This window comes from Drosophila erecta, unplaced genomic scaffold (assembly GCF_003286155.1).
Source record: "Drosophila erecta strain 14021-0224.00,06,07 unplaced genomic scaffold, DereRS2 tig00000092-arrow-pilon, whole genome shotgun sequence".
Classification (NCBI taxonomy): domain Eukaryota; kingdom Metazoa; phylum Arthropoda; class Insecta; order Diptera; family Drosophilidae; genus Drosophila; species Drosophila erecta.
Window position 1 is genome coordinate 2,003,553 of NW_020825207.1, and position 13,257 is coordinate 2,016,809.

Genomic DNA, 13,257 nt, shown 5'->3' on the forward strand with positions numbered 1-13,257 from the left:
AAACAGCCATTAGCTTTGAACATAACAATCGGCATTTGCCGAACTAAGAACTAAAAGTTCCCATTAGTTTTTAAGCGCCAAAGCGGCAGACAATTGTTTACAATCCAAAATGAATTGAATACAGCCCAAGGGCGCTCTATAAAATATGAACGTAGTTAGGATTTTTCGCCAACGTGCATTGTAAAAACCTTGCATACTTTTGGCCCGGTCAGCAAAATGTTTAATCTCTTCATGCGGATTTGCATACGTCGACGGAAACTGATATCTGTTATTTCATTGATGCAAGCATTCGCTGTTCAATGGCACTCAATTAAAATATTGCTTTTTTCGGGATTTGGCAGATATGATGACCGATGGCGAGTCAATAAACGCATATCACCACTTCCCAATCGATTGAGCATTATGAAAAGGTTATCGCAGAGCGGCGAGCAATGCCACTTCCTGGAATTGAATTCATAGGCTCACCTACGCGGCTGCAGTAAGTGAATTGATTTACTTTTAATGAAATTTCAATTAGGCAAAGAACGCCCGCGTAATTAATGGGAATTGGGCAGAGGATGAAAAGAACATCGAGTGATTTTTTGTTAGCCAACGACTTTGCCGAACTAATCATGCGTGTTGCAAGGGACAGGCACTGAATTGAATTTAATTATATTTCTTATCGGACCCTTTTCGTTGCCTTTTGATTTCGGCCATCGCCTGGCATTCCAAATTATCCAGCACGTGCGCCTCGGATTTGGCCAGAAGTGGGAGTCGGAGGCAGAATCGCATTAAACAGGCGGCTCTGTTTGTCATTTGAATACCTAATGAACAAATCGCTGGAGCAAAGAGGAGGGCTTGGGTTCTATTGGAAACGTATGGGCAGCGAGGCGAACTGGAGAAACCCCACAAGCGGAGCACATCCAACATCTATAATGGCCAAAAGCCCGACCATTCAACTCTTATTAACTTGCCCGGCTGCAATTGGCAAGCCCCATTTGCCTGCAGCTCCGTTGAAGCGTGGTGCAAAATGAAACCAAAAACCTAGTTTATGGCCCAAATTCAGGCAATTGCACACCGCTTTAAAAGCAAACCAAAAGGCCCACAACCGGTTCGCAAATATTGGCCAAATCGGATGCACTTCAATGCGGCCCATGAGTAATGCCGTAGTTTTCCAGCCATTGTTTGTTTGCGTGCTACTGGCGCTAGGCGTGGAAAATCTGAAGTTGACTTAGTTTGATTATCTCCGAGGTTTAAGTGATTGCGCATGGCAGTGAACTGTGTTCTGTAATCGACAGCTTGAGAAGTTCAGCTCAGTCCCTGCCTTCGTTTAAGCCTTTTCTATTGGGCATTTTACATACACGTAAGATCGCTTTCTAATTTATGCATTTCTAAAAATTGTGTGTGTAAGACACAGAGATGAATAAATGCGCAAGATCACTCAGGAGTTTTGACTCAAACGCTCAAAACCTGGTGGTTCTTCTAATTTCTGACCACAAAACAACGCGTCGTGCCTGAGTTGTTGCCAAATTCTCACCGAGCTGTTGAGACAGGTGCTAATAGGTCGCCGAAGCCAAGTGTGGCTGGAAGTTTCCGAAAATCTTGCATCATCATTGCAGCGTCCAGCGTTCCCGGTTACAGTGACTCGCTTCCCAAGATAATGGCCCATTGCTATATGCCAGCCAGGCAAGAGGAAGCAGCCAGAATCCTATATAAATAGACCCTGCCTGCTGAGTGCGACACATTTCCAGTTTGGCGAGCCATTACAAGCCGCAGTCCAGCTCCCGCTGCCCACTCCCCGCGCCAGAATTCAAGTTTAAGCCCGACTCGAGCCGCTCGACCACTCAGTTCACATCCGAAACGCGTCGCGTCAACAACGCGCAGCTCGGACTCGCCAAGTGAAGTAACTCAAGACAATAGTCTAGGAAAGGTACGGCTTTGTTAATTAATAATTGATCAGCAAGTCGAAAGCCGCGCAATTATGCTGAGCCGCTCCCAGCGAAAAGTGCGAGCAAGAATGTTCGCAGACGCGACTGGCATACAGAAGCGGATCAGAAGGTGGAACTGATGGCGACTTTGGATTCTTGTCTTCCAGGTGCGCAGTATGTTCGTCTTACTCGGAGTCCTCTGTCTGCTGCAGGCGGGCAGCTTGGTGCCGGCACAGGTGAGTCCGAAATTAATTAAGGCGGCGACAGCCTGACACCTGCCACATGCCACCTGCCACTAAATCCGAGTCAGAAACCGAGCTGCATTGTTGGCCAAGTGCGGTTTGAAATCAACGTAATTACCAGGCAGTCCGTCGGTTTTCGGGGACCAAACTGCTGGCCAGCTGCCCCACTAATATTGCATCAATCAGCCAAACAGACAGTGAATTCATTAACTTAATTAATAGATCAATCGATGAGTTGCATATTTTGAGCCAGAAATAATGACAGTGTGACTAAAGGAAGATACTCTCGATTTAGTGGGGTACATTTCATGTCGTGCTACAAGTACATTTAGTAATTTCTAGATGTTTAAAAACACTCAGTGCTCAGTGTGGCATTGTCGCAATTTTGATTTGCGAAAGTGAAGCCCTGAAATGTGATTTTCATGCCTGCGTCCCACTTTCCGGCTTTCAGCGCGATTACTCGAAATGTGAGACCAAATTAGAATGGCTGTCCATCGGGGGCTGAGTGCGAAAATCAATGCCATTTTCAATGGCCGACGATGATTTTGTTTTGCTGGAGGGAGAAGGTCAAAGTGCAACATTTGCCGCATTGCCCAAACCTTTGCACAATGCCCGTCGACCGGCAATTAAGAATTTTAGTGCGCGATTCCGTCTTTAATTGCGGACCAAGGCGAAAACGCCCGGCGGGATTACCTGCAATTACACGGTATACTCGCCTCAACACTTGAGCTTATCACTAAAACTACGACCAACTACTATGCATCATTTTAATGGCCACGAAGTCGTTGGCGCTTTAGTGGCCACCTTGAACTCTGGCGGCCTGGACTGACTACCTAATATCAATTTAATTGCACTTTTCAGCAGCGATTACTCATACGCCGTGTTGCACACGAGGTAATTAAAGGCTTAAGGCGCAAATATCGTGTTCAATGGCTTCTATTTCATTAGTTCGTGGGCTCATTAAACAGGTAATCAAAAATATGTGGGAATCCTGTTTAAATGTGTGTGCCAAGCTGACTTGATTTAGTTGCAGCCAAATGTTTTCAGTTGTTCGCTGCTTGTATTTTTTGGTAAACTCTGTTGGCCAAAGGAATTTGCACACCTTGCTGCGTATAATATTTCAAGTCGCCTTCATCTCTTGTTCTGTTTTGTTGAGATTTTTTCTGGCTCAAAAGTTTATTTCTATTTGCGGCCCGAGGGCCACAAGAGCTTAGATTTTAATCAACGCATGCATGAAATTTGCATTCGCCAGCTAAGTGGAAAGCCCGGAAAAACTGTTGTTTATTTTCGTGCGGGTCGTGGGTCGTGGGAATCGAAATTAAGAGCACACGTAAAAAGTCCTGAGAAGGGTTTTGTTCGCCAGCCTCGAAGGCGGCCTTTCCCTGGAATTCATGCAAATTACTGGCCATTCATTCCGTTTCGCAGGTTCCAGCAAGAAATCCTTTCACTGCTTTCTTTGCTCAGCTCTGCGGGTCATGACCCGAGCTTATGAATTTTGGAAACTGCGGCCAATCTTTAATCTCCCGGCCGCAAGAACACAATTACTGTCAACTTGAATTAGCCGCACACAATTGCGGTGTTTTACTGCCAATTGCGATTTTTATCCGAGCAAAATGGCAACCATGGTAAATACATTTACTAACTGCTGAAATTTCAGAATGATTTGAAGAGCAAACAAAAGCGCTGCACACCTACATGCATACGATTAATTTACATTTGTTGTTTACAGAACAATAAAATAAATCAATTATTGTGTTAATTTGCCCACACAGCCCACAACTCATTTCGCTCACCGCAGAAACACACACATGATTTACAATTCATGTTTTGTTTGAGGGAAGTTTATTATAACGTCCGTTCCGACTTGTTGGTCTTATTACATTTCAATTAAATAAATTTAAGCCCGTGCATCTGGCAGCCATGGAAAAATAAGGAAAAAGTTACAAACCAACATAGTTTTGGCCCATTTCCATAAGGTCATAAGCGACATCCGACTTCACAACCCCTGGCAACTCCCAACTTAAGATATGATTACGTTGTTCAGTGCCAGTTGCAAAGTTTTCAGTCCAAAGAGCAGATAAAAAGCCCAAACCCATCATTACTATAGCGACTGTAGGGCGTAGGTAGTAAATACAATCTGAGCAGCTCGATTTCACTACAGATAGCACTAGAATAGGTTGGCGTGGGAGGCTTAGTGCTGCAGATGCTCAAATAATGCTATCCGCATCCTACAGATACTTTACATGAAGTCACATGTTTACTTAAGATATACTAACTCAGGCTGAAAGTTCTCCACCCCAATTGATATTTACAACAATGGGGGATTACTGCCCCCACCAGTAGCAAACAGCCTATAAGTCCACCCCATAGATGGACACCTCGAGATGAGCCGCCTGTGGCTGCTCCTCGGCGCCCCGAAGTCGCCGGCAGTGAAGGACCACAAACTGCTGGCCAATGCCGCCAGCCGTGAGGACTGCCTCCGCTCCTTGCGCGCCGAGATCCTCGACGTGCACGCCCGTAATCCGGTAGTTATCGCTGCCATTCTGCCGGAGATTCCCAAGGAGATTAAGCAATTTGCCAGCCAAGTGCCGCACTGTAGGTCTCACCTGCGAGCCGTAGGCCACATCTCGGCCGGGGCTGCCCGGCGGCAGGTAAACATCTTCGGTGTGCAGCACGCTGGCGTATTTGTGGACATGACCCCAGGTGACCGAGGCGCCGTTGCCGAGCAGCACCTGACCAGCTAGCAAACAGAGCAGCCACAGCAGCCGCATCGCTGGCAACCGCTCCCACTCCCACGTCCGCGCCCTTGTCAACATGGCAACATGTGTTCGCCCACGATGCCCCGCTCCTTTCGGATTCTGCTCTTGATGATTCGATATGCTGGGCTGGCCACCACCTCCGCCTCCTCCTCTAGCGGCGTGTGAAACTCAAATGAGCTGCCGTCAGAGGTTAAATATTGCCATTGTGTCGCCTGGAAAAACTCTTATCGGCGGCAGGTGTGATAGGCACTCCAGCTGGCTCTCTCTTGGCCGGGCCATTCACGATTGTCGCACACCTCTGATACTCTAACCAACTGCTGTTGCGGGGTATATCAGGCTGACAGTTACCTAATACAAGTGGCATTGAAATCACACAGCGTGGTATGCAACAAAGTGGCAATTACACTTGCCAAAGTGATAGTACACACATCATACATGGAAGATAGGTATGGACATATGTTCCCAATGAATATAACTAGATATATTAACTACCCTATTAAGCCAGGGTATTCATAGTTCCTAATAGCAAATAGTAAAACTTCAAAGCACTTATTTGCTGGGTCTGTTGAGCTGCCTGTTAAGTGACACAATTATTGATAACTCTTTGGGCCCGCTCATTGCTCATGTGCTCATTACCAAAGCTCCACTATCTAACTGTGCTATCAGTGGATCGCTGTTTTGTAGCAGGGTGTAATGCCAGCTTATCTGTAGTTCTGTAAACTCTAGTTTTCGTTGCTCTGTGACGACGGGCAAACGAGCTGTGCAAATGTTTATCAGTGTTTCGGAGTTGTTCAAATATCTGCGCAGCAGAGCTGGCGACCTTCACCGATTTGAGCCGCCGAGAAATTCCGCTTAAATTGATTAACACAGTGCAGCACAAGAAATGTTTACAAACTCGGTTAGGCGGGCACAAAGGGTGTTGGCCCGCTTTTCCGGGCCGGCCAAAGTTGGGCAACAACTTTGCAACTATTAGTGAAAAGAGCGGACAAAACATCCTGGGCCGGGCCGAATGGTGGCCGGGGGCGAAACGCGAAGGTCGCGGCCAACTTTGAATAGCATTAAGTATACGCAACGTGGCCAGAACTTTGTGCTAAAGCGCCCACATTTTCACCCCCGCAGCTGTTGACGCTGCGCGACGGCAAGGTGGGCGTGAATTTCGCAGGATTTCACGCAGATGCGGGACTCGGCGGACTCCTGACGGGCAACTCTGCCCACGGCGGACTCAGCGCCTCGGCCGGAACTCCGTGGGGCTCCCGGGCAGCCGCCGGTCTGGGCGGCAATCTGGATGGTAAGCCCAACTCCTAATTGATTCGATTTACATCCCGGTTAAACCGCCACCCCTTCTCCCGCAGGACGAGCAGCCGGCGTGGGCTACGCCGCCGCCCAGGCCAATCCCTCGGTGGGAGCCAGCGCCCTTCTGGGCGGCAGCGCCGGCGAGCACGGCTACATCGGAGCCGAGGCCCACAGCCCGAGGCACAGCCTGATTTCCTCCTCGCAGCACACAGACCAGCCGGCATATCCTGCTGATCCTGTGCCCGCTTCACCAACCGCCGGTCCGGTCGTCACCAGCCACATCCAGAAGGTCAAGCCACCCAAGAAGTACTCGCTGACCAGACAAGATGTAAGTAAATGCTACTCAAACATATACAAGGAACGAGTACTATGGTCTGCATCTTTATTATTCATGTCCATAACATTCAAAACGCGTTTTGAAATAAATTCAGGGCCGTGCTTAGTTGCTTTTGCCGAGCTAGCTACGAGTATAGTTTAATAAATCCAATGTGAAACAATAGTGCTTAGTTAGGGCAGTAAGGGTACACTCATAAACTAATTTAAATGGCTTTGAAGCCAGCATTTGGTTAGAGCTCCGCTTGTTTTCCAACCCATCCATCTATACATAAAGAAAGGTAGTGGAAGACTCAGCCAGCTTACGTTTTATTCCCGAGATAAGTTTAAGAACAAGTTTAGAAGTATGGCTATCGAAATTGCAGCAAGATGTTTACAGCGCTTCCGAAAGTATTAAAAGTGTTTTGCCCAAAAGTTTTGCGCAGCCTTTGAAGTCGAAGAGCGCTTAAAAGATTCCCCACAAAATTAAAACTACATAATTTCGCTGGTACGCCAACCTAGTTAAATTGAAGAGGGAATTCGGTGCTTTACGGCTTTTCAATTGCGAAATTCCTGGCAATAAATCGCCGACTAGTATTTAACTAGGGCGTGCGGTTAAATATTGATCAACGCCCCCGTGTCGGCCAACCGAAAACAAGCAATCAATCCAATCCAATCCAATCCAACCAAATCCACCCGCCATTGATGTTTTAGCCGGACCGCAGTGAAATCATTGAAAATCATGTTAAAGCGGCCGCAGATGCCGATGCGGTGCCCCGCCCACCTGCGCCGCCCACCCCGCTGATAATTGTCAAGCGACCACGCGCACATGCAAAGCGACAACGACAGCGGCAACGCGTCGTATACGTGATGCAGCAGCAGCAGCAGCCGCAGCAGCAGCAGCTGGAGCAGCAGGAGCAGCAAATTCCGGAGGAGGCAGCCCAAAAGGACGAGCCGCAGTCGAGCGTTGAGGTAACAGCAAATGCGGTGCGGACATAGATACACAGATACGGATGCGGATACAGATACAGATACTCGCACACTGGCACACACACACACACACGCAGGCACACACACACCTTGGCACTCTAAGCGCAAACAAATTGTTTGGCTTTTTGGCGGAGCTGGATGCCGAAACTTTCGCTTTGTGGCCGTAATTTTATTTGAAAACATTTGCGGGCGTGGGAGGGGGAGGGGGAGGGTCAGCTGCTACCCAGCATTATTATTTCCGTGAAATATATTTTAATACAACTTTCATTTATCCCCCGTCGCCTGCTGCATGTCCCGCCCCGTGCTTTGAACGTAACGCCCCACTCACGACTGCTCCAACTCCTCCATTCGCAGACGAGGAGCGAGGCCAAGGTGGTCCAGGCCCACAAGTACAAGTTCGTCCAGCGACCCCAGGCCGTGAGCAATCGCTTCCTGGCACCTCAGGCCCACGGAACCGTGGGGCAGGCCCTCGATGTAAGTACGAAGTCGCGCAGGACGCGGCTTATCCTGGCTGTGTTTAATTGAAAAGAATGCTCAAAAGTAAATGGTTTTCCACTAATGGCTAACTGATAATTAAAGCACGAAATGTATTTTGTATACAAATATCTAGTGTTCAGCTGTAAAGCGGAAAGCAGAAGCATTCAACTAAATCGTAATGGGAAAAGTCGAATATATGCTGCTAGGGTTAATGGCTTAACTTGTAAATTGAATAATCTTGCTTCTCCGCCCTCAGATTCCCATTGGCATCCTGCGATCCCTGCAGCAATCCCTGGGCGCCCTGACCGGAGGAGTAGTTCCTCAGCCCGCACCAGCTGCAGTTGCAGCTGCAGGTGGCCAGGTCAACGCCCAGCATGGGTAGAGATGTATCTTGGACTGCCATTGGTCACTATGCAAAATCCACCCACGAGCTTGGAAAGCGATTAATTGCTGAGCACACGAATTCAGTGAAAATGGAAGATGACCAATTAAGTATGGGGAAAACCTTTAAGCTACTCTGCTAGTCTACACATAACTTGTTTGATTGCGAATAAATACTTTTTAGGGTATTCCACTGTTTCACTTAACTAACCAACATGCTGTGAACTAACTCATAAGAAGTTAGCTTTTTTCGTAACAATTTACTTCTAGCTTAGTCGCCATTATAGATTCGCTCAGCTCCTGGCTTCCAAGTGTTTACTTGCTGATTACCCGACGCGTAGAATTCAAATCTTTCCCATTTGTTGGTGGGTGATTAAAGGCTCCTGTCAGCCGCCATTAAATCAAGTGCCGCAACATAATGCAGGCAAATGAATCGCAAAGGCATCGCCACAAGCAGACGGGAACTGTGGAAACTCGCTGGAAAATCTGGGAGCTGGAGCCGGAAAATGCCGAGGCACAGGCCGCCATCCTGTTTATTTAGACAATGTGTGAGTATGCGGAAGATCCCGACCCCAGACGAGATATGGCACACACATTAAGTGTGGGGCAGCAAAATATTTCACACTCTGCAACCGCAGGCACTCGGCTGCCCCAAATTTAGATGGCGTGTGGGGCACAAAGTGTGGCGCTCGCACCTAAGCGACTGCACGACACTACAAGTATGTGTAGCATACAAGCATTGTGTGAGTGTGCTTAAATGCTGGCCGGGCTTTTATGCTCCTAGCCATCGAGGAGTCCGGGGGTCAGTTTGTTTAGGTCCGGTTGGCGGTTTAGTTGCCGCTATTTAAATTTCTTAATTACTGCCTGGCCGAGAATTTATTGGCCGTTGGTCGGGCTACCAAGCCCTCAATGGGCTGCCTCTTTAATGCCGTTCTGATGGGCACATGACTGTGCAACAGGCTTGCAGTTCGCAGGACACGTTAAATTGAATGAAAACGGGAGGAAACAGGCCATTGTTGCTTGCCATAAAACATGAAAGAGAATTTTGTATGCCTCAGCTTTTGCCGGATTAGACAAAGCCTATCGGATAGACTTTAATTTGGGTTTTAAAAGCTGTTCCGGCCAGAGCGCATTATAGGCTAATCGGAAATTGTTTCAGTGGGCTTTTCGCAGGCCTAAAAATAATTTGTAAGCCCCAGAAAGGCGCCTCATCAAGTGTAGTGGCACAGCTGTCACTGAGGCCTTAATATAACAAGTTTAATTTGCTGAAAGTTTCGTTGCGTACTTTTAGACAGCTTCAAAATAAGAAAACAATATGAGCTGAAAGGAAAGCACTAATGGCTTTTTCTTGAAACCGAACTTTACAATGCTAATTTGCGAAGAGCAGCAAGCGTGAATAAAAACATTTTTTAGCTGCTGCCTACCTGGAAACCGTATTTCCAATTAGCTCAGAAATGAGCTCCCATACATCACTTTAATCATAAGTAAGATCCTTGCGAGCTTTCCAGGAGGTCGAGTGAGGACACCACGTACATAAGTTAAATTTCTTTAAAAGCCAAAAGGCCCCGCAGATGCGAGTATATGGCCTATAATGTTATGCATATAGACACACATAGTTGGTTTTTTATGTGTGGTGGCCCAAAATCAACAGGACGTTTTCTGCGATTTTCGCTGCTCTTTTTTCCGACGAGCCGCAAGAAACGAAGCGGTGAAAAACCAAGAGCCCGGGGTCAAAGGCGTCCGAAATCGAGCTCGATTCGTGGGTCGCGGTTGCCTCATTAAATTTAACGCACGTGCCGCACAAATTATGTTTACCCACACACACACACGCACACGCACACACACACAGACGTACACTGGCCGACACCAACGCACATTTAAACATTTTCCTAATTTAGAGTTCGGCACAAAGAAAAACGTTAGTGGAGAATTGAAAAGGTTCTTTTGGTTTTTATTTTGTCTACAATTTACGTGGGCCACCAGAACGAATGAATAGGTGGCAGGTTAAATCATTCAACAAATGTGCTCACCCACACCCACACCCGCACACACACTCACACTCACACACACACACGTACAGAGAAACCACACACACTTGTGCTTATTAAGTTGCCTTCTTTAAGCGCCCGAAGGTAGGCAACATAAAATTTGTGTAATTTCCTGACGAGGGCCGTACTCCAAATTGAGCTGTGAACTTTAAGTTGCAAAGGAATCGAATTTGCAAGCATATTGGTTTTATTCTTTAAATCGTCCTAATTAGAGAGCATCAATTACCTGTTCATATGTTTTGATTCAGTTACTAAAACGAAAGTCCACGCCTAATTGAAGGTAAGTGAATAATTTTGCAATTGCATAAGGATATAATATAATATCATTTACGGCTGAGGAATTCATTTGTATTAGATTACCTTTCGGGAATGAAAAACACTCCTCGTTTTTTATACCCGTTACTCGTAGAGTAAAAGGGTATACTAGATCCGTTGAAAAGTATGTAACAGGCAGAAGGAAGCGTTTCCGACCATATAAAGTATGTATATTCTTGATCAGGATCAATAGCCAAGTCGATCTGGCAATGTCCGTCTGTCCGTCCGTCTGTCTGTTTGTCCCAAGGCTGAAGTTCTAAGCTCCATAACTCAACATATCTTAATCCGATTTTGAAGTGGCATACCTCTAAATGTTTCTGGCGCAATTCTGTAAAAATCTGCATTCAAATTTAGAAATTTATTTTTTTTAATTTTTTTTGTAATTATTCCGATGTGTTGTAGAAATTCAAAAAAGGAAGTAATATCCCAAGGCTGAAGTTCTAAAGTCTGCCTGTTACATACTTCTCAAGGAATCTAATATGCCCTTTTACTCTACGAGTTAACTATCAGTTATTACCGTAATCATCTTAAAAATAAATTTGACTATGCACATTAAGTAGTAGAAACAGATTGGAAGTTGAGCAGCCGTAAGGAAATCGTTGCCGGGACAACGGTGCGTATGCTTGCTATTCAACTTCATCGCCAGGTAACTAACTGCGGCAGCTATAAATATTCAGTGGCCCGGCATACGCAGATCGAGTGCATAACTGCTAGAGCATAAATATTCATAAATTCCACAGGACCTTGTGTGGCAGCTCCAAAATGGAAGCAAGCCGAACTTCGAGTCGCCGCCGACGCTTTTGATTAAAGTTTCCCGTTCCTAAGCGGCAACACTGACTGCCCAACCAACAAGCAAACGTGGCACACGAGTTCACACCAGTACATTGTACATGGCATCCAAGTATGCGCCGTCTGCATTATTAATGAGTTGACTCCATTTAATTGAAGCAATGTGATTGCGGCCGTTGCGACAGCTGGCGAAGGGTCGAAGGGGCGGTGGCTGCGGGGGCGTGTCCTGATCCGGACGGGCTAAGCACCTGTCTTTTCTGGGCATATGCAAATTGCGCTTGCCACGTGCTCCGGGCACCCAACTCTCCGCCTCCGCTTTCCACGGAAGCTTCAAATGCCAGCTTTCAGCTGTAAGCGCGAGTTATATCCTGCGGATGCATGTGGTTCTGCCGCAAAACAATTAAAGTTTCAGGGAGAGAAATGTGAATTTAAACCGCTTGTTTGTTTATTTAATTAACATACGTTCGCCGGATAGGAAAGTAAGAATGTTTAAAATATTTGGGTATGGCTCCACAGAAAATGTTTCACGATTCTAAGATAGGTGTATACTTTGCTTCAGCAAAAGCTTATTTAAATAAATATTTATTTGTAACGTTCAATATAAGACTGCAACTTTAGAACTAATTCAAATGTAACCTTCATTTGCAAACACATTTCAGGGTATTACCCGCCTCGATATTCGTCGCCCAAGGCACTTTAAATATTTTATGTTGAAACGTAAATAACCCAAACTTAAGGGTGTTCTGGAAACCTTTGTTTTCTGCGCCGGGGTACTGAATAAAAGGTGAGGTTTCGCCAAATGTACAGCCCAATAATTCGTGTACGGAACTGGAAATCGTAAACCCTCTTGAGCTCAAGCCAACCGCAAGTTCTGAGAACTCTGTCAACAGGTCCTGGCTGCAATCATGTGCTTCCTTGGCCCCTCCAGCGATTGCGGTGAGTGAAATGGCATTTAATGTGCCATATTTTTCATTGGAATATTGTATTGAATGTTTTGTTCAATGTTCAAAAGCAAGCGATGAAAATTATGAAGAGCCGCGCGATAAACCGCAAGACCAAACCACAAAATCCCTCTGGGTCCCAAAAGACAGTGATTTAAATCCGAGCCGAATAATTTAAGGCTGCGGCCAGCGAAACGATTGAATTGCAACAGCTTTTGGTGTGCCACCTCGGCGAAAAAATAAACTGCGGAGTCGAGTTACGCTGAAAAACACGCCGAAATCGTAGGGCAAAAAGTGTTTCCGTTTCCGTTGTGCAGTGCCTTTCGGTAATAAAATCATAAATCCCCAGGCGAAAAGTGGGCAGGAGCAGATGGGGCAGTTGGAGCATGCGGAGCAGAAGGGGAACGGAAGGAGCTGCCGAAAATACGGAGTTCGGGTCAGGAAGCGGAAATTATGTTGGCCCGTCTTGGACTTAACCTTTGTCTTCTCCGCACTTTGTGCCCGGGCTGCGAGGATTCGCGGCCATGAATGATTGCAGTTTAAACTCGGCCAAGCTCGCTGTAGCACTTTCGTGGAGTTTTCCTTGTGGAAGCCTCATTTATGATGCTCCTTTCGGCTTCGCAACATTTTTATAGCTGCAACGGCGGCATAATTAATTTCATTTTACGGCGGAGCGCGTTGGCAAAAATGCATAAAGTCAATTAACTGAAAAGGCAGTCGGCTCCCGGCTCCCGGCTCCAGGCTCCAGGCTCCTGGCCAATTCCGGGCAGAGGAAGCTGCCCCGGAGTAGCGAGGCGAAATGA

The 13,257-nt window shown here is 46.6% G+C and overlaps 2 protein-coding genes across 4 annotated transcripts; one reads left to right on the plus strand and one right to left on the minus strand.

The window, feature by feature from the left end:
• Window positions 1-1,709: 1,709 nt before the first annotated feature.
• Window positions 1,710-8,549, plus strand: LOC6547808 (PE-PGRS family protein PE_PGRS26). 3 transcript variants are annotated; one of them, XM_001976365.3, is made up of 7 exons: window positions 1,710-1,909; window positions 2,075-2,143; window positions 6,028-6,196; window positions 6,261-6,529; window positions 7,228-7,485; window positions 7,858-7,977; window positions 8,237-8,549. In XM_001976365.3, exons 2-7 carry the CDS (start codon window positions 2,084-2,086, stop codon window positions 8,360-8,362), a joined length of 1,002 nt encoding a protein of 333 aa, XP_001976401.1. In that variant the 5' UTR covers window positions 1,710-1,909; window positions 2,075-2,083; the 3' UTR covers window positions 8,363-8,549. The 3 variants fall into 3 exon arrangements, with proteins under 3 accessions (XP_001976401.1, XP_026836634.1, XP_026836633.1); XM_026980832.1 differs by lacking the exon at window positions 7,228-7,485 and having other exon boundaries at window positions 1,714-1,909; XM_026980833.1 differs by lacking the exons at window positions 7,858-7,977; window positions 8,237-8,549 and having other exon boundaries at window positions 1,713-1,909; window positions 6,633-7,266.
• On the minus strand, window positions 3,911-5,500 carry LOC6547809. The gene is made up of 2 exons (XM_001976366.3): window positions 4,756-5,500; window positions 3,911-4,692 (listed from the first exon to the last, which is right to left on the minus strand). Exons 1-2 carry the CDS (start codon window positions 4,963-4,965, stop codon window positions 4,501-4,503), a joined length of 402 nt encoding a protein of 133 aa, XP_001976402.1. The 5' UTR covers window positions 4,966-5,500; the 3' UTR covers window positions 3,911-4,500.
• Window positions 8,550-13,257: the final 4,708 nt, after the last annotated feature.